Source organism: Zootermopsis nevadensis, unplaced genomic scaffold, assembly GCF_977971745.1.
Source record: "Zootermopsis nevadensis isolate Lab colony 2312 unplaced genomic scaffold, Znev_1.0 Znev_ptg000006l, whole genome shotgun sequence".
Classification (NCBI taxonomy): Eukaryota; Metazoa; Arthropoda; class Insecta; order Blattodea; family Termopsidae; genus Zootermopsis; species Zootermopsis nevadensis.
The window spans coordinates 11,458,797-11,484,593 of NW_028259138.1; the positions used below are offsets into that span (position 1 = coordinate 11,458,797).

Genomic DNA, 25,797 nt, shown 5'->3' on the forward strand with positions numbered 1-25,797 from the left:
TCGGTTTTATGAAAGTTAAAATTACTAATTGCTATAATTTTCAATGTACGGACTTACAGGTTAATTTACTTCTTTCTTTTATGATTTCTTGGTTCAAAGCAATTACTGCCTTACTCAGTGGCGGTTCATCAATTTTTGAGACACATGAAGCCCTCAATTTAATTTTAAGTTAGAGAAAATCGGTGTCGTAAAGAAGATTGAAAAACAAGCATTCTCGTGTCTGCAAGCCCAACAAACAGGGATAAGGAGTGAAGACTTGTCAATCATGACACATACCGCGTCAACAAACCCCGATTAACTAACCAAATGTCACTGGTAACAGAAGCGTCAGGTTCAATACAGTTAACATGAAAGCCCAATAGTGACACGGCCCCCAGGGAATACCAACCCCACCACCCATTATTACCTACCATTTCCTTCTAGAGCTTCCAAGTGGTTGTTTTCCGAGAAGTACGTTTACCTGCTTCTCCCATCGTAAGCTACCCGCCCAGCACGTCGGTACCCCTTGAATATCCCTACTGAAACAATACTGGGTGAGTTGTATACACAATTAATTTCCCACTTCATCTTGAAGTGACAAAGGACATTCCTTCGATTTTGGGGACTGGACGTAGGGCCAACAAATTTCTCTATAAATGTTCTGCCCTTAGGAACAGACCATACTGCATAAATCCCAAATAGTTCATGATGATGATAGTGAAATGTTGTGCCCTATAAAACGTTTACAATGATTCAAGACTACAAATAATTTATGAACTGGTTCGCCTTCCTCTCGACAGCCTACACACGTAATGAACAGCAATGCTAATAATTTGAGCAAGTATTTTAATTTATTTAAATTTTCAAAGTTTCACATGCTCTTCCACAATTTCTAAACAAATCAGTTCACTGTGGTAGGAGCCGAAAGGCGAGCACAGCTAAATCACAACGCCATTACTGGACGCGACACTCAATTTTATGCACCCCCTTATCTCACAACCTAGGGCATTATTCATGTTGGATCTATTATCACATCTACTTTTCGATATCCAAAATGACCACTGTCTATATTTCCCTTAAAAAATCCGTATAAATGGAACGTAGTGGCCGAATGGATACCACTCTGACTTCAAATTCGAAAAGTTTCGGGTTCAAATGTCGGCCCAAAGACTGTCAATTCAGATTTTTTCCCTCAGTTCCTCCATGAAAATGTCAGGATAATACCACAAATTAGAACATGGCCAATTTTATCCACATCCTTTATGATTATTTAACGATGCTATATATAGTCTTAGCTGCTGAGAGCACAATTAAACAAACCATTAATACGTACTCCCCACAGAAGCTAAAATGCCCAGCCTTAACAACACTCACCTACAAACAGTATTAAGCGACCAGCATAAATCGTGGGTTAAATCAGCCCTCTCAGAAGTTTTTTAAAATAAAAAAAAATCAAATTTCATCAAGCTATTGGCAACTGGAAGAATGGACAGACACAACAAAGATAATTGGCTGTTACAAACTACTACGATATCACAACAAAACAAAAGATGCCAATTGATGAGAATCCCCCCCCCCCTCATTATCTGACGTATTAATCCCCGCTGGGAACTAAATACCTTTCTTTTTTTAAGCAGGCCTTTCGTCGAAAACCAAAAACAGGTTATATTTGGACTTCATAACAGCGTGGGTGACTGCTAGGGGTCGCTACATTCCATTCCGCCTAACGCCTTTCACTTTTTATTTTCCACGTCAAATCTCCAGCTCCTGTGATGCCACTACAACCACCGAATGCAGAGACCACCCCCAACTTGCAGCCTCAGAAGAGTCATAATCAAGGGCAGGAAGGCGTACTCCAGAACATTTGGGAGTATAAACCGTTCCCGAATAAATTCTACGCTGACAAACTTTTTTTCCCTGTGCATTTAAGATAAGATTATTTTGTTGGTAAATAAAATCTAAGAAAAAATGGATAAACAAAGAGAGGCAGACAGCATGAAAGCAAACAAACACACAAACTAAAAGAAACGAATAATGTGTGTAAACTAGGCAACATTTTCTCCTTGCAGTTTGGTATACACCAAAAACTTTTATACCGAAATGACCTAGATATGTGGGACCTGGAAACGACTGAAAATATAACCAAAAATTAAACATTCCAGTAATTATTACGTAAGTCCATAACTACGACAAAAGTTGTCGTCAAAAATATAACATCTATCTTCGCCCAAAGTGTTATTTTGTATCACGATTACTTACTGAAGTATCTTCTCGAGCAACAAAGCGTGTCTGTTGAGGACAAGGGTCCATCTCGAGCTCAGCATCCCAGAAATATTAACAGCTTGAGGATATGCAAGTGCTGACACGAATTTCTCAAAAAGTAGAATTACCAAAATCACTGAAAGAAATTTGGTAGTTATTCAGCTACTCTACAAATTTCAAGTAACACGAATTTCATATCCGCGCCAACAAAATCCCATATTAGGACACTACACTGAGCCAGTTCAATCCAGGTTGCATCAGCAAACCTTAACTTCCTACCTCCGTAGTCTGCACATGCTTTTCATATGTGTTTTAGTGGAGTGAGTTGTCTTAGAAAGATGACGAGGTTCGGTTTAAGATTCGTACAAGGCAGTGGTAATATCAGTCACCAATGAAACAATTTCAATCACTCCGCCACCAAGCGAAATCCGCCAACACTGAACTTCATCGCAATCTTCCAATGTAGACCGATGGACGAAACTTCACTTCATGCAACGCATAAAATGACCTTTGGGCTCAATTCAAAGGACGCGGTGTTATTATCCAACCAAAAGCAACTCCAGGAGAACAAACTCCCTTCCTTACGTTTGCTAACACGTGCTATGAAATCATAAATTTTCTACTACAAAAGGATTATTTCTGCAAACACATCCATACAACATGATCCCATTCCACAATGTATTTATCATCTGATGCGCTTACAAAACCCACACAGCCTGATAAAACAGACTGATGTGGGCTTAGTACAAGAGTGAAATACGTACACGCGTCAATGCTATTCTGGTTAACGGGAAGCCAAACACCAGATGAATACGCTCACAAAGGTGAGTTTCCACGTTTTATTTTCATAGTCTCTCTTAGACGACGCACGGTTCCAAAACTTGCCCTTAGCAAAGATGCATCAGCAATTATTGATCTTGATGATGGAGGCAGCAACGACGTCCGAAACGTCGGTAAACTTCTACCAGACTATGCAGCGCAACAAGTCAGAAGACAGCCATCTTCAATAATTGATCTTCATGTTCATGTAAGGACGATACATTATAGCTGATAAAACAAAAAATATAAAACTTTAAAGATTACAATTAAAACTGCAGGTATTTTTGACATTGGTTCTCCAAAATGATAAACATATACCACCATAACAAGATTGAAAACGAGTACTCTTTGGAGTACACACTAACATTCCAAAGGCGTTCTTCGTTCTACACGACACAGGTCGTCGTTTACAGCAAACGGACGGGCCCATAAGACGTCCTTCACACACGCTATACCGTGAATAACACCTACAAACCTAGGTCATACTACTGTATTACGGGGCAGTCATCTGTCAGGGGAAAACGGATAAAGAAACAACTGACAAACGTTGGATTCAAATACAGCTAAAAAAAATTTAAAGTTTCTAGCAAGATCGTGAGATGGCGTTCTTGACAGAACCGATTTCATTTCATTGGATGAGTACTATCGTTCTGTGCTTGTATCATACGGCAGAGAAGGCAAGCGGTCTGGCTTAAAAAGCAGACTGGCGGCGACTATAACATCCCATTCACACGGTTTGGCAACACTGCTGGCCTCTCCTGTGGGAGGCTGGAGAGAAGCAAAGAGCTGAGACAAACCTCTGATCCCATCTTCTGACTACAACACACCGCTTACTTTCCAGTGGCGAAGGAAGACTGCAGAGACATCTGTCTCTCCTGTGAACCAACAAACTAACTTCAGGGTGTAGACTATTCACTGTGAACCCAGATTTTTTTTTCCCTGTTCACAAAAGCCACCCATTTTACCCTATTCTGAGAAACTTAAATCCAAACCTCCACCTTCACACTGTATCATCACCCCCCATTGTATGTCTATGGACCTACATGACACGTCATCTTCTGGGTTCCTGACTATTTTATTGTCCGATGTGTGATACGTGTCTCACCCATTTCAACCAATCTTGATTTAATCACGCTAACACTGATCATAAAACAGTTGACTGAGTTATCTCGCGTACTTTTCTTCCGAAACAATCTCAAATCTCTCCACTTCCCTCGGTCTGAGATACCAAATTTCGCAACCATAAAAAAAATACCAACATGTAAAATTATCGTGAGCCAATACTGGAATGAACAGCGTCGATAATTCCCCAAATTTAATCGACTTTTTAACTTCGTAATTAAAATAATTCTCAAATCCTGAAACTCTGCTAACATTTTGAAAACATTTACTCGTTATTCTAGTTATGATTTTGGTCTGCATTACGATTAGTCTGTACTGCATTCGAACACATACTATAGTTTTATACAACTTCTGTGTTTAATTCAACGGAAGGAAAACGAGACGGAGACATGGACATCGCATCATCCGCCAAGTTGCGTGGACCAGAGAAGTATGTTTTTATCTCCCAGAGATTAAATGTATCCCATAACTAAACCGGTCCAGTTCCCTCGCTATCAACACGACGTCTGTGTCTACCCACAGACGCCTTTTACCCTGACTCATCGTACACACACCTGCAATCCGTACTACTAACCTAACGCTCCCGCGTTAAAATTCAACTTTTCTCTAAGTCTGAGAAGGGGCTTCTGTTGTACAGTCCACAGACCAGGAGAAAATCCCTGCTAGGAATTCGATATACGCGCATGCGCGACATTTCGCGGTGAGTGACGACCCATCCTAAAAGCATTCGTTCCACAACCACTGAACGAACAACAGACGACAGGCTTTCATGTGTTCTAATGGGTACAGCTTTAAGATTACCTCACAGAGGCACAGCGACTTAATCTAGAATATTATCGCAACACCCACAGAACACATTAGAGGTGTACAGTCCACAGACCAGGAGAAAATCCCTGCTAGGAATTCGATATACGCGCATGCGCAAGATTTCGCGGTGAGTGACGACCCATCCTAAAAGCATTCGTTCCACAACCACTGAACGAACAACAGACGACAGGCTTTCATGTGTTTTAATGGGTACAGCTTTAAGATTACCTCACAGAGGCACAGCGATTTAATCTAGAATATTATCGCAACACCCGCAGAACACATTACAATTGCGCTCACTACACGCTACTCTTAACTGCTTGATGTTTTCAGTCTGTGTGTAGTAGCCTTAAACTCAGACGTATCGCACTTCCGACCAATAACAGCCCTCTAGTCCAGCTGATAAGTAACATTCCCCCAGCAGGGTTTTTCTCGTGATCTGTGGACGGTACCACTCACTTTGTAGTATAGGATTTCATTTCGCTGCATCTTCCCAATTAATTAAATTCAGTGATGACATATGAGTAATAAATCATGAACTGGGGTCGGATGCGGGTGTTGCAAAGATGGGAGATAGTACACAGTTTAAAATTAAAGCAGATAATTTAAATAAAACTAATGTATAAAAATTCAGAAGTGGACACGGGATCAAGAAGTCATGTCCGACTTTGTAAAACTGTAAACAACAGACTTAGTAACTGTCAATGTCAATCAGTTACTTGAAATTATTACATAGACCCAAACCTAAAACTGGCTTTCTTACTCTGTGCACTGCCGACTATCTTCTTGGCCTGACACCGTGGGCGTGGATCATCGATAAAATGATAATTGGGCTGGAAGAACCGGTGTATTAGAGAGACATGGTTTCCACAAATGCCACAGAGTTCCCTACGACTGAAATGGGCTTCAATGACGTCTAACCACTAGCGGAGTGAGGAATCTGACGACACAGCCGCAGATAGACGCCCTTTAAGGTACAATTTGGCTGCACGCGACAGAGACAAGCGACCGTGGCAGGCGACAGAGACGGGAGACGGACACATCGCAGCTTGTCGCCACACACTTCTGTGGTGACGACCGAGACATGCGACAAAGTGTTTGTTTTCTTTGTTTTGTTGAGACATACGTGCACATATTCTGTGAAAAATGAGTACACAAATGCTTCTAAAAAGGTTACTCGAAGAAGAAGAAGAAGAAGATTATGTGTTGCTGTGTTATTTGTTGCGAAAGAAACAAAGAAAACCTACGAGTTAAATATTCAAAACCAGACGAGAAGAAGGATCTTTCTGTCGGTGGTCAGGGGTCGGTTTAGTGCTACTAATTCTACCAATTGCTCATCTTGGTCACCAGTAAATTTAATTTCTGCTATTATTTTACTCAACAACACACGTGCTGCCTGAGCCCGTCGCGAGACACTACTGGTCCGAGAGCGGTCTCCTGTGCTTTGTCTCTGTCTCGCGCTCGTAATTGTACTTCATACGATTGTACAGAGAGCAGACAGGAAGCGACCAGTCTCAGTCTCGTAACTCTGTCGCCTGCCTCGGTCGCTTGTCTCTGTCGCGTGCAGCCAAATTGTACCTTTACAAGTATTTTCGCTTAGTCGACTTCAACGTTTATCTCAAAAAGCCACACGTTGCATGCAATTCTTGTCCTTAGATTTTCACAAGAAAACCTTCAACAGTTGTTGACGCTGATGCCCCAAAGCCGAACCCATACGTGTACACAATACAGAGCCGATATTTGAACCGGAAGGCTTCCGAGAATGAAGAAGTAAATAGAAAAAAAAATATTGTTTCGTACGCAGCTTGATTAAGCTACTTTCTACTTCCAGTTGTGGAACAACATTCCAGGTTCACGTATTCTGACCGGCATACGACCAACAAACAAACCAACCAACCAAGTCCTCGATACAACGCCTCAGTACCTGCACTGATCTAGAAAGCGGCTGCTACACATCCTTATCACAAAACCCCCAACTGAGCAGTCTTTAACATCTCATTTAACGCTGTCCTCACATCTATCCTTAGGTCTCCCAAATGGTTTTCTTCTTTTAGGTAACAGTCCCTTTTTTCAATCAACTACCACGCCATGAAGACGTATGGAGAGTGAAATTATAGCTCCTTGCATTCTTGACCTCTACATCAGATCTAGGCTACTTAAACTCTGGAAGAATACGGTATTTATTTTACGTCAATGCATGCTACAATTGCATTTAATACTTCAGGTCAAAATACTACATAATAATAAATCATAAACCTCCTTGTTTTGTAGTGTCCTTTTCTGGGACATGTTCTGGGCTGTAACGCCATGAAAACTCACATGGGTATGGTTACATCCCAGAACATCGGAGTCCTTACAGCCATGAGAACCTCAAATCTGTCGAGCATGTCCTCTTGGAAATACAAACTTTTCCTCACAGTCAGTCATCCCCACGAATGAATGGTCATTGGAACTAGGGTAAAGCAAAATCTGGCCAAGTCAGAGGGTGAAGCCCCCAAGAGCATTGAAGTGAGTGCCGAGTGAGACTTGTTGCACATCTCAGAAACGGCGATACGACGGTGGCAAGGGGAAAACCAAAGTACTGCGAGAAACAGGCGGCCCAACACATACCCCAGATGGGTTGCTCTCGCCTTGACACCTGGGAATCAGCGACCTGGAATGCAACTGGCTAAGGTACAGCACCGAAATATTGTTCCTCGGTGGAATGTCGAGGTTACCAAGACCTGGAATCGTCCTCTTCATATTTCGTTCCCTCGATGTTTCATATTCGAACTACAAATTGCTGCAGATTTCCTGCAGAAAAACTACACGATTCAGGTTGGATTCCTTTATCCTGCAAGTGTACACACTGCAATTTTCTTCTTTTGTTGGTTTTTTTTATGCTTGGCCCAATTTCGTGGTTCGTTGGAGAGAAAAAGAGGTGTGAGTTTTCGTAGGGGTAGGTGGAGGCTTGTTATGAAGGGTTGCGCAGCTGTATCAAAGAATAGAGATTAACTGGAAAGGTGATGACTGAAAATGGTCGTGGGGGGGACTTCCCTCACTTTCTCTCCATTAACATCCGGTTTCAAATGGATTTGACACCTTGCAAGTCGCTTATGGATCCCTACGAGCACAGACAAACGCCACTGCATCTTTCTAAAAACAAGATATGCACACAGAATTTTGGCATGGAAACTTCTTGAAAAGCGACAATTGGAAGAACAAGGAGATATGAGATATCCACGGCGGCGAGGATGATGTCATTTCTCCGGGTTTCGACGCCGTGTAGACTAGTAGGAGAATGATATTCCGACGCAATGGAATGGATGCACCGGACTCAGAATTATGTCCAACGGCAAAACGGTATTTCTTTAGGCTTCTATAATTATATAATTTACTGGCGTGTTAGTTAAGAGATGATACATAACAGCGTTGGGGACTATTCTTACGCTTCCAAAATCTTCCAGTGTTAGAACCCTAATCACTACTCTAACTGGTGACTGGTATGAAGTTTACCCCCCCTCCCCCCCCACACACGCAGGTATTGACCATGTCTACATGATAAAGAACTTTCTCGCTCCACCCTGCTTTTTTTCACGCCTGTAGAAAAGGACAGGCAAAACACACACACACAGACGTCTGGAGAGACAAATATTTGCATTGCTAGGTAGCAGCAAGGCACAGCAGTAGCAGCCAGGGAGACGAACAAGTTCCAAGGCAAACCAGAAGAACAGCTCTCGTTGCCCATCACACACTGACAATGGGAATGATATGCCCCCCCCCCCTCTCCAAAAATAAAGAAAACTTTAATCCATCAAACTGGGAAAACACGCCTGGCAAGTTGTGCCCAAACAGAAACACGGAGAAGGAAACGCACGAGATATCGATTACATGCGACTTCAAAGTGAGATTGCTATGAATGATCACTTGTTTAATTCAAAAACCTGGAGCTAATCAACGGAGACGCAAATACACAAAATATGGAAATATTCCGGGGATACGAACACTGCTTCCTACTACGAATAGCGGGTGATTATTCACTAAAACGGTCTTTAAAAACACAGATATACCTGCAAATACCTGCCTACAACCGTCAGCAAGAACACCGATCGCAAGCCAGTTCAATCCAATCAACGTACCACAATCTATTTCTTATAAATACACTTCCATTATGAATGTTGAGATTTCTAGCAAATCATATTCTTCTTCAGAAATCCTAGTAGCAAACGTCTGTTTCTTTATCACATCTGAACTGGGTAGAAACACCGCTTATCTACAGCAACACGGTCACTTTTTTTCGGGTGTTTCTAATTATACCAAATCTGGATCTTACGCCACGCAAGGAGTCCATTACGTCTACGTTAATGGCACGCACTGTCACCAACACGCAACACGTGTGCACACAACGTCGCACTTAGACATTGGTGGTGTTAATCCGCCCTCGGAAGTGCAACAGCGAAGTCAGTCGATTCCATGCAGAAGTCAGCCAGTCCAGAGGTTCCATGTTTTTACGGGGCCCAAAGGTTCATGACCATGTTCAGGTAAGCCCGCCAGTCTTTTCTCTGCCGACTGATCTTTGTCGCCTGAGACTGTCTCCCCAAGTCACTTGTCTTGTAAGCCAGTGGTATTCAACCTTTTTTGTTCTCGTACCCCCAGATATAATTTCTCTTCAACTTTGTACCCCCAAAGTTGTTGCTGTATAATTCAAGTTATACATAGTATATAATCTACATCTAAAATAAATTACATTACTGATTATTCAGTGTTTATCATAAAATAATATACATATTTTTAAATCTCACGTACCCCCTAAGATGTCTTGGCGTACCCCCGGGGGTACGCGTACCCCAGGTTGAATACCACTGTTGTAAGCTCCTCATCAGTGTTTTATAAGCTATACACGATTTGAAGTGTTCACGAAAGTGATAATTTATGCCTTGTGGTCTCCTCGATTATGACGCAGTTAACACTTATTGTAGGCTACCAAATTTCGGAAGAACTTATCGCGTCCATTTTCAGTGTTGAAGTGGTAACCACCTACCACACTACAAGGCGCCAAATCCTGTAACACCATTATCCAAAAAAAAACAAGACAGAAAGTTCGTTGGCTTACCTAGCTGGATGGTTTGAGCTGTTTAGTTCAAATCTGTCAGCTAAGTACATTTTTATCTGTTTGTTAGTTACCTATTGAGCCAGTCAGTTACTCCACCAGAAATAACCAAGACAGCAATTCGTTCTGTTAACAAGTTTCGTCTAATAAGATGCTTCAGTAAGTGTCCTTTTTAACACACCACAAGAAATCAGTTCCGTTAGAACCACAAGCGTGTACAATTGGTTCGTTGACATATTTAGTTCTAAGCACGAAACACACCCACAGCAACAGCCAATTTGACAACACTGTATAACCAGAAACTACCTGTCTTAACTATTATACAGCAGCATGTCTCTCCACCTGACGAATTGTTTGTTCATGGAGGGTCCGAGAATAAATGAGAGGAAGGAAAAAGGAAAAAGGACAGGGAGGCAACCATGAAGATAGTAGAATAGCCATGACGGAGGAGGGATTGACTGAAAGAACAAGCACGACAACAAACCCTCATTTCCACCCTCCCTCCGCTCGTTTACGTTAGCTGTCCGACCAGAGAGTTGCTTCTTCTTAACTGAACATTTCTGAATACCACAATCCCGACGACTTAGACCCACATACACACAACCTTGTAAACTGTTGGGGAGAAAAGGGACTTGTCAGAGGGGTGGGAAGTACGGGAGGGGGGGGGGGAGGATGACAACCATATAACACCCGCATTCTTCTGGCGCAAGTAAGCCGTCCAAGTTCAGACACTGCCTTCCTTTTTAAAACAGGAATCTCTCGCTATTTCAGATATCGACCGTACTTGAAGTGACACGATATCTAATCAATTGAGCACGGTTTGGTTTAGTCTCAAGACCACATTTGCTCTGGCACAAACTCCTGATTATTATCCTCGTTCCACTCCTTTTTCGTCTTCTCTTTCATTCCTATCCTCCACATCATGAACTCCTATCCTTCTTATGACCCTCATACTATAACTCAAAGTGTATTTCTATTCCTATTTTAATCTTATTTCCTTTTCCTCATCCTCCTTCATTATTTTTTCCTTACTCTAAAATTTATTATTCTTCCCTCTGAACGTCAAGACTCCCGTTCTCTATAATTGCCTTTCTACTCCTTCCATCTTCCTCGACATTTTCATAATTTATACATTCCACTTATCCCGTCTTCTCTACCGCCTCGACGTTTTCCTCCTCAATTTTCTTTTCTGCATTTTCGTCATGCCTATTCGATTCTATTCATTTCTCTAAGGCAAATTCTCACAATCCGCCCTTTATCTTAGTGAACTAAGTTACACAGTTGATATGATGTCACTAAATAACCTAACAACAAAGCCAGCTCGGAAAACACGCTGAAGCTGGTCTGAAGACAAGGGACTCGGGTAGGAGGATAACTGTGAACTCATCTCGGAAAACGAGGTTTCAGAATGTGAACTGTACTCTCAATTTTTTACTCCGTAGACGTAACAGCCACAGTAAGGAACCTTTGGACTCTGTTCGGAGAGTCGGTCTCCCTTTGAGGGCACAGACTGAGTTCGCGCTGACCTTCGATGGTCAAATTCCTTAGCTGCAAAGTTTTTGTGCCAGAGATTAATCAGTGCATGTCACAGACAACTGATACCAAGTAATAAATTATAACTTCTCACTTTTGCAACAGCGGATAAATCAATATGACTACAGAAATGCATACAGATTCAACGAGTCATCTATCTGTCCGCCGCGTGTCACATCAACTGAGTGGATCTTCTCATGCATGGAGCAGGATGTCACTTGGTACGGGTTTTATCACTGGAAGTAGTTCAGCGTAAATAACTGTGGACTGCGCTGGTCTACCATGATACCTCCTTCACGCACACGCTTGTCGAATTTATCTGATATCTTAAAAAATGTTTCGCCGTATAAAAATCCGATATGTGAAATGCAAGCTTGTGTAACTACATCATTTGTTTAAAACCTCAAATAGATTTTATCAGATTTCCCAAAACGACTAACTAAAAAATCCTAACACCACCATCTGTTTTTAGCACCAATCGAAATCATCAGATTTATGAAGTAAAAAAAAGAGAGAGACACGTGACGTGTGACCTGTGAATACCTCATTTCATTTGACACTCATTTTCGAGTCTTCCTACTATGTTCGTGGAACCAAATGCCTATTCCTGCTTTTTATATATATATATATATATATATATACACACGCGCGCGCGAGCACACACAGTGGAACCTCGAGATAACGCGGGTTTCAGGGGACAGCTTCAGTAACCGCGTTATATGTGAAATATGTCAAATATATGTAATCATATTGGGGGACATGATCACAGCTGCGGTATATCCACTTACCACTGTCTGTCTGTCTGTCTGTGTGTGTGGGCGCACCTCAAATCAAAAATTTTACAAAATTTCCCATTCTTCTCCTAAGACTGGATATTTTAACGCCGTTTCTGATATTCAGAAGTAGAAACTGATGTCTCCCATCTGCTCCTTGATTTTGTAATATCTCCTTTTCCTATGGAGGAGTATGTGTAAACACGCGTTTAATAATACCGACTTGTCGAATTCTGTCTAAATGCTCCTGTCTCTAGTTTATAACACGAAAAAGACGTCTAACCTGCATTTATTAAATGATTGTTCCCCTTTTTATCTGGGTCGAGAGGGACCAACAGCCCAGTTTTCTCCACTATGTGCCCGGCTCTGGCAAAAAAATATATTTTCTAGAAATAACTTCAGATGCACACTTTCTTTCAGACATTCCTATCAAGACGACGATGCAAGTGAGGACTTTAAACTCAAAATTACACTGTATTTACCGAACGACTTCCGTGTAAAATGCCTGTACCAAATGTAACACGCATAGCTCCCACTACTCCAGTAAACATCACCGTGAAATCGATAACAAGTAGTTGGCCAAGCTGTTGCGCATTGTGAAAAAGTCGCATATTTCTATATTATCTACCAGCTCATATAGATATACGTCACGTGGTGCTGATGTAGCTGTCACATCACAAATTCGTGATACAGCCACGACGGTACGGTACTAAGATGCAGTAACTTGCAGTGACATGACAGTAATACACATTTTAATGAAATTCCGTCAATTGGTATTAACGAGAGGGAAGCAGACACACGGACATGATACCATTAGTCTATCTTTCCACACAAATGAGTAAAGAAAGCTAATATTACTCCCGAAATTTAAGCTGCTTTTGGTTCTCGTACAAAGTAAGCACGACATCCAGAAACTTCGCTATCCGTTCCACGCAGCCATGATATTCAAACAAAATAATGGCGAATGGAAAATGACATTACATAAAGAAAGGAATGAAGCCCACGAGAGAGCTACGGTAAAAATATTAAATTACCGAAGGAAATTTCTAATTCAAGTGATCTTAGTATGAAATGCTATGGGCTTTTCATGTTCCGCATAAGGTTTCATTTTGCTGTCTTAACACTTAACTGCAGACTAAACCCACTGGCCTTCCATTCTGAAAACTTCCTCAAACAATCACGAGAAAAAAAATAAATATATGGAGAGAGAGAGAGCGGAGTTGGAATGAGAGGGGTGGAAAATTAATACCGTTCTGTGGCAGTGGAAATAAATACTGCACTTCCTCCCCAAACAATCTGTGTCACTATGAGTTGAAGGCAGTCTCCAAATACAAGACTAACCCTAGCAGGGGCACATCGCGTGCACAAGTGACCCAAGGCCCAATTTACGTTTCAAGAACGACAGTAGAATAGCTGGCTATTCGCTATTTTACACACCTAATTTCTATTTCAGTATTTACACTGGGTATCGGGGGGGGGGGGGGGGGGCATTCCCCTATGGTAAAGCAACCGGAGCATGAAGCTGATCAATCATCTCCATCTAGTGATGGCATTAAACAATTCGTGCAGTAGTACTTCCATTCTCCTGTAAGTTATCATGGTGTGATGCTTACTTAAGTACAGGAGTAACTTAATATTTTAATGTTAATATCTTGAGCTAAAAACATGATAAATTCACAAAATATTGATTTTTATCGTAAGGCAAATCGTCTTGCGGCATGGATAGGATTCTCGGCAATTAAGAATGGCTCTCGTTCACGAATAACTGATAAAAAGCAGAAACTGGCTGACAGGATAGCCGTTCGAACTTGAGTCACATTTGCATTTACTATCAGGGCAATTTCATCTCCTTCAAGTTGCATTTAGAAAAGACCTTTGTTCATTAGTAATGAGAGATGGAAAAGGACCTCCAAAAACCGAATAATAAACAAATCTTCCACCACCAACAGCGTCTGAAGGAGAAACAAAACAACCCCAAGACGTGACAGACCCCACAGGAAAATGAAAAAAACCTCTTCATTGCTTTTGTTTATACTCGACTGTATTTCGCCCCTTGCCATAAGACAGGCTAATCAATGATTAAGCACGCAAAGACTCAGTCATTCTCAAAAAAAAAAAAAAAAAAGATATACTGGCCACTGCTCAGAACTGAACCAACCGACTGATACACTCGTTAATTCGTAAGCTAAAAAAGAAATCAGTTCATCTACATTTCCTGCCCTGAATATATTTATAATTTTCCAGTATAGACGTAATAAAATGTATAACTTCGTGAACTAATTTTAAAACTTTTCAATAATTTAAGTTTTTCAGACAGTCTACGTGGAAACACGCAAATGGGGTTAAAAAAAACTCGACAAGAATTACCCCATAGTTTCTTCACCAACTCAGTCATTGAAAGAACCAATGAACGACTGACTAGCGAACTGTCTAATTAACCAACTTAATTGCCTCTAAACTTAAACACCGACTGGCGAACTATGAGTAATTAATTCCATTGGTTCTCCGTACTAATTGACGAACTAATTAACTCCACGATGGCAATTATTCAGTGAACAAAAAAAGAAATCCAAACTCTTCTAGAATTTGAAGATGCACAATGCTACAACTGAAATCCGACAATGTTACAGTTCAGTTCACATTCCTGCAACCTATTTCATCTCTCACCTGAGCATATAATTATTTATCATCACTCTAACGAAGTATAACAGATTGAATCATAAAGGTTCTCAGTATCTACCCTTAATTCTCCTGGAATCTCCTTTCTGTTTGGCCCAAACACAATTCTCAGCACTTCGTTCCGCTACAAAGCAGAACTGTCCAAACAAACGCCACTTTCATAAACCACGAAATAAAAAATCACACATAAACCACGACATTGCACACCAACAAATCACCACGGAACAAAGGAGGCCCAACGACACACCCGTGTAACTCGTAGGGCCATTTCAAGAAACACACCCTTCTAATCGATAAATCGATTACGTATTAAAATGCAGTTGGGAGAACACACTTCGCTCCATCAAAGGCATTATTCTGAAACTACGTTCAAAATGGGCGTAGTTTCAAATGTATCTGTAAGATTTCTGAAAATAAGACATCCACAGGCTAACAGCTCATGGCAACGTGTTAAGTACAACGTCCAAGGAAAATTACAAACAGAGAAAATTCTTGTCATAAAATGTCTTCCCCGTCGAAGACGTGTAATCTCATACCTGTTTTAGTTTACAGATACAACAAACATTGCAATGCAATGTTGACTTAAAGAGGGATCCGAACCACGGTGGTGGTAAAAAAGAATATATATATATATTCACAGGTCTGTGACTGTCAGGGGTTAGAAGAGACGGAAAATCAGCAAAGAACCGGCCGACTGATCTTCCGGGTTGTAGGTGGACACCAACGTTTCGGAGGAACGCGCCAAACTCAGCCCTGGAAATGAAGGCAGTACGTTCGTCCGCAACGCTGGTATCTACCACCGTGAGCCATCATCTTATCAATATCAATATCAATATCATTGTTTTTCACTCACCATAGAGACGGGGATGGGCCCAGCTGTACCGTTGGGGTATGGGTACGGCGAAACCAGGTAGCCCATGTTGAAGGAAGATGTGTGGGGCGTCGGGTCCACTTTCCCTAAAAAAGAAGAACATTTACGTTTTCAGATGACAAGATCGCCAAGTTACCACGGCGTTCCAGTACCTCAGCTAGCCAGTGGTTTCGGTTTTGAGATAAAAGTACCTTCCTATGGGCATGATTCACACTGGCTCTGTGACCCACCCAGTCTTCTATCTGATGGACACGGAAGGCTCTTTACCCGGAAGTAAATTTTCCGGGACGTGAAGATGACCACACACCAATCTACTGCTCAGGTTAGCGTATAGCTTTACCTCCATTCCACCATACGCCATCACGGCTTGGTGATCAATTACGCATGGAACAACAACAAAACGTTTGCTTTAAAACAGTGTCACACCGCTTCTCAGGTAACCTAACGCAGTTCATCATCAAAATATGAATGCATTTGTCTCACTATCACAGTTTCCGAGCTACAAAGCGTCCCATCTTAATTCCCAAGATCCATTTCGGCGTTTTCTATTATGTTTTGCGGTATTCTAAATGGCCGATTCCCAACATGTTTCCACATCAAAGGTATGTATTCATTTCCTGTTTCCCCATCTAGGCTACAAACTAGACCGGTCTTCTACAAACTTTTCTTTTCACCCAAGTCACACCCTAGTTTGTCAAAGGCACATGACGGCACACCATAAAATCTCGTCTCACTAAATGGAGGTATGAAAGGCCATAAAAACGTATCTAGAAAAAATACTTTCCTTATAAGAATGCACGAACACGAAAACGAAGAGTTAACAAACATTCAATAAAACTATAGATAATGATAATGAACCTGTGTGTATTACGAAAGATAAGATATTGCCTTTTTCTGCGTGCGAATATACGAGATCTTAAAAAAATCGTGGCACACCTGAAACCCAGTGGCGGTACGCCTGTTGGGTAACACTGGGCCAGATTATACTCGCCGGTCTTTTGTCATGTAAATATCTCAACTTGGTCCGACACGGTCAGGCTCAAATCCAAACATCTGTAGCAACTTCGTCTTGAAATACACTACACGCATTTTTACTCCGACGATTTCAAATCATTCTTAAGTGCAGTATAAAAAAATAACTTCTCTCTACGCAGTGTCCAGACACACAAACAACGACGTGGAGTGCATGAAGAAACACAATTATGTGCGTCTCCAATACGCACAAGTACAGACCCACTCATTAAGTGCGACTTTGTATTTGATACGACATTCGAAAATAAGTTCCTGTTAAATGAGAGTTTTTTTTATTTGTAGTGTTCTGTCTGCCGACAGGTCCATATGACAGGATCCTTCCATCCTTTTCTCGGACTGGGACCTGTTCATATACGTTCTTGACAGATGATCCAGAATTGGTTTGCCATTGCCTTCTTCTGTGTGTGAATGGAGTAATTGTTGGGATGCCACGGAGAAACCGGGGAAGCCCCCGGAGGAAAACTCCGTGTTGCCTAGACCACGGCCTTGCCCAACACAAGTTATAAATTCGGGCATCCGAGACCCCAGGATTACAAGGCATAACAACGTAAAACATAATTGTGATATACGAAGCAGGACTTAAAATATTCCTGTGACACAGAGATGGAGGACACATCTTTTTTGGCATTTATGTGTCACATTTTACAAGCCTGGGAAGGAACACTGCACATCTTCTAGGACAGTGGTATTCAACCTGAGGTTACGTGATATTTTAAAAAAAATATATTATTTTATGATAAACACTGAATAATCAGAGCCAGATTTAGGGTTAGCCACAGGAGAACCGGACGTAAGAACATTCGATTTGGGAGGGCCATTTTTTCCTCTCCCTCTCCTTAAAGTTAATTCTTATCTGGGCGGCAGAAACAAGCTCAATCACCTCATTAACAGGTTTGAACCACATTAATTAATAATTGATAAAATATTTAAACATATTATTTTGCTTTGCTAAAATACCTTCGTTCCTTTATTAATTTTTATATGATAGACAATTGATTTTCCTTTTTCTCATTTAAAACTTATTATTTAATACATTATTTTGAATGTAATTTATTTAATTTATTTTGGATGTTGATTATATACTATGTATAACTTGAATTATACAAATTATACTTTGGGGGTTGAAGAGAAATTATATCTGGGGGTATGCGAATAAAAAAGGTTGAATACCACTGTTCTAGGAGACGCGTTCACACTTCAGATTCCGCAATGCGTAGTCATAAATTAATGTATTTCTCATTCAGTTAAACACCCACCAGTTGGAAAAAAAATATGAACAGTTGTGCAGCTAAACTACATTAGCATGCCATGAAAATGGCCTGTCTTGATTTAACCCCGGTGAAAAGAGGGGCGGAATGGGCGGAGTTAAATTCACGCCAAATTTCGTTTATATTCTTCATTGTGTTAATTAAGAACATAAATATATTCAATGACGTATAAATTTAACTGTCACAATTTGGATTCCACGGCCTTGACAGTGCTTTAAGAGGTTTATTTTGGTCCAATTTCCAAGAACGCCTACTTAGGTAATTACCTTCTTGTATGAATTATATAAAGGAAAATGCCAAGTTATTGTACAAAGTTATCACTTCCGTTTGCGCGAATTCGTATATACATGACGACGCCGTTTTCATTCTTAGAAACATCCGATGTCTGTGCCACTCACCGCCACACATAAGCATTTCAGAATCAGCCAAATTAAAAACAATTAATATGCGATAATATTTTGCCGTGTAATCTTGTGAGTGGATATCACGGCAAAGACAGCGGTGATACGTCCCTCCAAGAAGCTTGTAACAGTCTACAACGCGTTACCATTCATAAAAGAACACTACAAAAAAAGTTCAACTCCCTGAAACACAATCGTTAAACAAGGATCAGAGTATGCCTCCACTGGCGGCCTGCCCACACCAACATAACCTCCATAAATCATATTTTATCCCATTTACCCTTTGAAGCTAAATATCGTCGTCATATACTTTACATTTAATCCTTACCTCAAAGAAAACACAACGTGTGTCCATTACAAAAATCAAATGGTCATGTTGTTTACGGAAGTGATCGCTGTTAGGCTAAAATCCATAAATACACTTAATGGGCAAAATACAGACTGCTAAAGCAGGTGGTACATATTGTTACCATTGGAGTTTTAAACGGTCCAAGAGTCTCCAGAATTACTGAAGTGAATGTTAGTATTACAGAAAAGTACGTAATCTCATATTTACAGGGTCTCTGTCCAAATGTCATTCTTAGCCACTTTGAATTACAAATAACCCAAAACATCACACTAAAAAGGCAAGTCAGAAACGTAACCCCCGTTTAAACAGTCGAGCCTTCGGTTCGCAGACCACAGACTGGTAACCACTGTTCCAACAGAATAACTAGTCGCTTCGTAATAATGCTACAACGTCGATATGAAGCTATTCGTGCTGACTAAACTGCAGAATAATTATTTCTATGCTATCAGATGAGAGTTTCGTTTGTTTCGTACCCTGGGAAGAAAACAGTCGAGGTGTATTTTAATACGTAATGTCAAAGCCGGATGGGAGTAACTGAGTAAGATGGTGAAAGACCTCATTCAAGTCGAGAATGCATCACGGAACTTCTCCAAACGATACAGGTGCAATTTAACAGAAACAAAGTCCTTTTTTTAAGTGGCAGAAACAGACAAATTACATCCACACACCTACTCACCTACCACTTATCGCTTAAACAGAGGACTACCATTAAAACCACTGTTGCCACCCACGTCCCACTAAACTTCTCACAGGCTCGCACGCTTTATGGTACAGTGTGAACACGTCCTCCAATAAAACGAACACTTTTATGGCAGTGCTAATTACACGTAAAGGATTCCTCAAGCAGCTTTAACAGGAAGCTAATTTGTATACTGTACTTCATTCTTATTAATTACAGACAAATAAAAAAAACACTTTATCGTGTGTAGAATCGAACCACCGATATCACATGCAGACACAGTACAAATTATACACCCCTTCCCTAATTTTGTCTTGAAATTAGATACCACTTCCAGTGTCCAAATGTTCGTCCAACGTTCCACTACCAGTCGGTTGTTATGTGTTTTTCCAAGCAAAACAGGCATACAGACGCAGTGTGCAGTTAATGTTCACAAGTGGTAGATTTAGGCCTACGTATTATGAGTCACACGTCTCGCGTACGTTCGTTTAATCGACACAATAAGCGGACATAAAACGTAGTACACCGAAGTTCATTAAAAGAATGGCAAGCTGTTGGTTTGGACAGCGTAGGAAAAAAATGCAGGACTCGTGTCATAACTTATAGTTGCCTTATTCTTTTCCTTCAGCAGACTTCTCGAAAGCAGAAGACGATGTCAACTATGAAATAAAATTTCATGAAGAGTCACAATAAATGAAGTATCAGAACCACGGCTAAAAAAAATTCACAGAATAACAATGTAGTCTCATGATGTTGACCAGTTGTATTCAACCTTTTTTTGTTCGCGTACCCCCAGATATAATTTCTCTTCAACTTTGTACCCCCAAAGTTGTTGATGTATAATTCAAGTTATACATAGTATATAATCTACATCTAAAATAAATTAAATAAATTACTGATTATTCAGTGTTTATCATAATTTTTATTTTAATTTCACGTACCCCCTAAGATGTGTTCGCGTACCCCAGGTTTAAAACCACTGGTGTAGAGCATAAATCTAGCAGTTAGCACAGAGCACCTTTCCAACATAAGCACCTCCAGCAAAATATATGTATAGCATGGGGTACACCTTTAATTACGAGGTATTTATACTCATGTGGAGGACCCCCCCCCCCCCCCCCCCCATGAACTGTTAAAAATGATGGGCACGTTTCTGAGTGAATAGTTTTCAATGGAAAATATGCTGACTGTGTACTCTCTTAGTTAGGCCTATTTAAAAGTTGAGTGGCACTGCAATGAAGCAGAAAGGACAAACATAACAAATTGCATTAAATAACCTTTACTCATTGCTGTATAAATAATTACTGAGAATACTACACGTTAATGTCTCGTAACCATAATGTAGGCCAAGACCACAGGCCTTCGAATCTGAATCGGTGTTAAAATGCTTCTGGACGGAGTAACAAATCAAAACTGTATACACGAACAAAAGACAAATTAAATTCGACTCAGAATCTTTCTGTTTTCCTCTCTTCTATCTAAAAACGCAGATTAAATATACAATACTATAACATTGCTCTATATTATTGTATGACACTTGGTCTCTCATCCAAAAGGGGAAAAAACCAGAAGGGCTTGTACTGTTGCCGAAATATTATTTATTTTAGTGTTCTGTCTGACGACAGGTCCATATGAACAGGATCCTTCCATCCTTTTCTCGGACTGGGACCTGTTCATATACGTTCTTGGCAGATGATCCAGAAGTGGTTTGCCATTGCCTTCTTCTGTGTGTGAATGGAGTAATTGTTGGGAAGCCCCCGGAGGAAAACTCCGTGTTGCCTAGACAACGGCCTTGCCCAACACAAGTTATAAATTCGGGCACCGCCGGGAATCGAACCCGAGACCCCAGGATTACAAGGCCAGCGTTCTAACCGCTAGACCACCTCATCTTATTATTATTTAGTGTTCTGTCTGACGACAGGTCCATATGAACAGGATCCTTCCATCCTTTTCTCGGACTGGGACCTGTTCATATACGTTCTTGGCAGATGATCCAGAAGTGGTTTGCCATTGCCTTCTTCTGTGTGTGAATGGAGTAATTGTTGGGATGCCACGGAGGAAAACTCCGTGTTGCCTAGACCACGGCCTTGCCCAACACAAGTTATAAATTCGGGCACCGCCGGGAATCAAACCCGAGACCCCAAGATTACAAGGCGAGCGTTCTAACCGCTAGACCACCAAGTATATTGAGATAGGCGGGGGGCCTTCGAAATAACCGCGCAAGTTAAACATACGTACATTATTTGCTGTTTTACATGTCTCATTATTTATCTTTAGGTCCAATTACATGTACACACTGACTTGTGCATGGAAAATATGTGCACTCATAACAGGACACGTTAACAGCCTAATGTAGCAGCAGTCTTAACATTTAAGATGTACAGCAAACCATCACCGTTGAAGTGGCTACAGGAACAAATTTTGGGCGATACAAAATATAAATTGTTACCGAACGATATGAATGTGGCCATACAGCGGTGAATCAGATTTGCCATATCGATCATTCAAGAGGGCTGTGGGGTCTAACACGTAGAGGACAAAAAATATATGCCAAAACGCAAAAACGCCCACTGGAAAACATTAATCTATAGCCTAGTCTCCACTTCGAACCGAAATAAAATAAGGTAGATAAATTTCTAGAAGGGCCTCGAATTTAACAAGTTTCATAAAACTCCATTTTCCCCAAGTGGAATTATTGGTTACAGTCATATCCGTCGACGAATGAATAATCAAGACGTAATTGTAATACGCGCGTATCACGCTCACCCACGCAATGAAATGAGCACTGTACTGCGTAGAATACGACGTGACAACAGTCTCCTGCCCGATGCTTGGACATTCATATTTCATTATTGCCTTCATACATATCGTCCAAGGTTACTGACAGAACTTTGGCATCAAAGAAACAAAGCAAACCAGATCACGAAACCAAGATTTTGTTAAGCTCCTATGTCCCATGGCATAAGCCTAAATGACAAGAAAAATTAGGAAACTAATCATGGAAAAATACACAAATAATAACTTCGACATTCACACTCTGCTCCCAGTATCGTCAAGGCTGAGTTAATCAGGAAGACACATGGACGAAACGAGAAATACCCACACCCTAGAGAACACCAGTAGCAAACACGTCACAGTGATGAGAGAATAGTAATTATTTAGAAACAGGTTTTGGTAAAGTGTATTGGATTGAAATGACTCAGTACTGGTTCCCGTTGCGGGATTATCTGATAGTGAACTGATTCTCCGAATGTCATAACTGAACTTGTCTTTCATGATTTTTGGTGGGATCTACGATCCAGGGACGTATCTTACTCCAGAGTCTACTGTTCTAGTGTTATAACGAAACAACCTTGTGGCTTGGAAAGATTTCCAAGTTCTTGACTACGACTGTTTTATGTACAGTGCAATCTGGTGGTTTCTAATCGACGTTTTGGAGGAGATTACTACGTCCTTTATCTCAGCGATGATGACCAAATTTTCGGTGAAACATTCCACAAGACAAAAATAACAATTAATATAAAGATTGGGCCAAGAGATCGCATTATGTTGATCGCGTAACGTCGCGTTCAAAACCAGTACCGCACTCGAATATCCCACGCAGACGACGAAAACGTCGGTGACTTTTCATAAAGACCAAACGAATGCGAATGTTGGAGGGGGGGAAGGGGGTGTCCGTAAGCACGCCGTACCTGACTTTTATCGTAGTGAAAACAGCACATTTAAATATTTATAGCTACTTCGTGGAGTATCAATGTTTTCAGATGTCGGCAAATGGTAAAAACAAAGGCCTGTTATCAGTGGGGGGAGATTATGTGGCCCGTGTTGTACGCTGTGCAAGTAATTTACTGCATGCTTCCGGGAAGACGTAAATGCTGCAAAACAACGCTGTTTGTGCTTCAAGCGAAACTGTTAAAATTCGACAAATGAACCTACACAGAAATGTAAATTACTTACATCAGTGAGACAAGAACATGAGGTTACTGCAAGAAAGAGACCATTGCTGCACGGAGGATAAAGACGGGAGAAGCCGAAGTTGGCAAAGCAGATAACCATCATTCCACGTCATGCAGGTAAATTCGGATGGGTTGAAAACGCTGGTGATTTTCTAAAGTTTCTCTAATTTCTTCATCCATCTCCGTCCATGTACGATGCCATTCTCATTCAAAGCTACAGCCTACGCCCAAACCCAAAACACATCATGATCGTGTTAAATACAAAGGAAAATCAAAGGAAGACGTACGACGAGCGTGCAATGTCACTTTATTTACACTACAAGCGCATAAAGAAATCACAGGACACGTGGTTCAGCAACTTGAATTCCAGCCGGATACCTGTGGAATGAACATACGTTCCATCTCAACACAGCTACAACCCAAATGCAAAGACCCTTTTCAGAGTGACAAATATGTCCACTGGGCCGTGTACCATGCCAAATGTACGCACTGACATAACTTCCTCTCAGCTTCCTTTACACGACGTCGGTTCATCTCCATTCGAAGGTCAGTTTCCTCAAACGAAACTCCAGCCGTTTTATATATCTGACACAAAGGAAGACTACCCCAATCGGGTCATTTGTACTGGTACTAGGAGACCGTCGCCCGATCTATCTATGCCTCCGCTCAACATAGTTCATAGCTATCTGTGCCCAGCGAACAAATGCATGTAGGTTACTACAGACCAGACGTCCAACAAGCAGTAGGTACACCTGATTTGTGCACAGACTGGTCTTAGGATTACTTTTAATAGAATGGCTTCACATGAATCGCGTCTTTACAAAATGTAAAAAAGTAACTCAAATTCAGATACATCAGAGCAGTGGTATTTAACTTGGGGTACGCGAAGACATCTTAGGGGGTACGTGAAATTTAAAAAATGTATATGTGTTATTAGGCGTTACCATCAAATGACAGGGCTACGACGGGTCTGCTGGTATCAGGACAACCTCAGGTTCAATACGGCACCGTCCTGATATAGACCAGAACAGACGCCGCTGAGGTAACACGCCAACCGAGATCTTCAGAAACAAACACCCTTGGTTGCCCCGCTGCTCAACGACCATCTTGAATAACAAAACAAATTACTACTAAATGCTAAAATTTATACTGTCACTGTTACGTCAGATGCAATCAATGTGCCCCATACCAAACGCTACAATACAAAAATTAAAATCAGTCACGAAGATGTTTTTTGTACAAATCTTTTCTTGAAATAACCAGAAAAGCTGACATATCTCGGCGGTTAATAAGTCGACTTTGGTCTTCCAGGTTACGACGCCATGTAGTCTCGTAGGCTCTTACCAACGCTTCGCAGCTTTGGAGGGACGCATCGCCTCCATCACCAGGGTTCATAACAAAACCGTTGAACGTCGTACTAAACTAAATATAACCCAGTAGACCACAATCGGCACTGATTAAAGTAGTCTCTCATTACCGGATTCATACAAGGTCACACGACGTAGTGACGCAGTTAAGGAGCCTAATAATAGAATCTTGGACTAACGCATTTGTCTACATGTAATTAAGGAACGTTCCTTTCGTTCTCAGTGCCTCCATTCAACTGCTCGTTCACTGCTCCCCAATACGTAACTTTGTGAACACACGTCATTAAGTTCTCGATCTTCGTGTGACAAAGCAACCTTCGAGAACAAAATGTAATGTCCATCTTTTTCAACCACAGACATGATTTTCGTATTAATGGTACAAAAGCCGTCCGTAAAAGTAAAGTTTGTCCCACTATACGCCATGTAGGCGCTTGGGGTGAGAGGAGGTATAGCTCCTCTCTTCCTTGACCTCGGCACTAGATGGGGGTGAGTGGTCAGCATCACGCCCCGGCCGGCTTTACCCCCGGGAAAGGACCCCGGTACCCATTGGATAGGAGGCTGGGTGGGCCCCAGAGCCGGTCTGGACGCAGAGGCTAGAGGAAAAATCCTCTGCCCCCGTCGGGGATCGAACCCCGGTCGTCCAGCCCGTAGCTAGTCACTATACTGACTGAGCTATCCCGGCTCATACAAAAGCCGTCCGTGCTGAGTGATATCTTGAAGAATAATGAAATTTGAAGTTGTCCGTTATCTCGAATTAGTCCCTGTTCTCGCCGGGCATCGAATCCCGGTAGTCCAGAACACTGATATGTCT

At 41.3% G+C, this 25,797-nt stretch overlaps 1 protein-coding gene across 3 annotated transcripts in view; it reads right to left on the reverse strand.

Moving 5' to 3' along the window:
• pan (transcription factor pangolin) overlaps nt 1-25,797 on the reverse strand; it is a 411,083-nt gene that overhangs the window by 370,610 nt on the left and 14,676 nt on the right. For all 3 annotated transcript variants that reach the window (XM_087343684.1, XM_087343685.1, XM_087343687.1), the window contains exon 3: nt 15,917-16,020. In XM_087343684.1, coding sequence (XP_087199810.1) covers nt 15,917-16,020 — 104 coding nt within the window. The remainder of the gene's footprint in view (nt 1-15,916; nt 16,021-25,797) is intronic.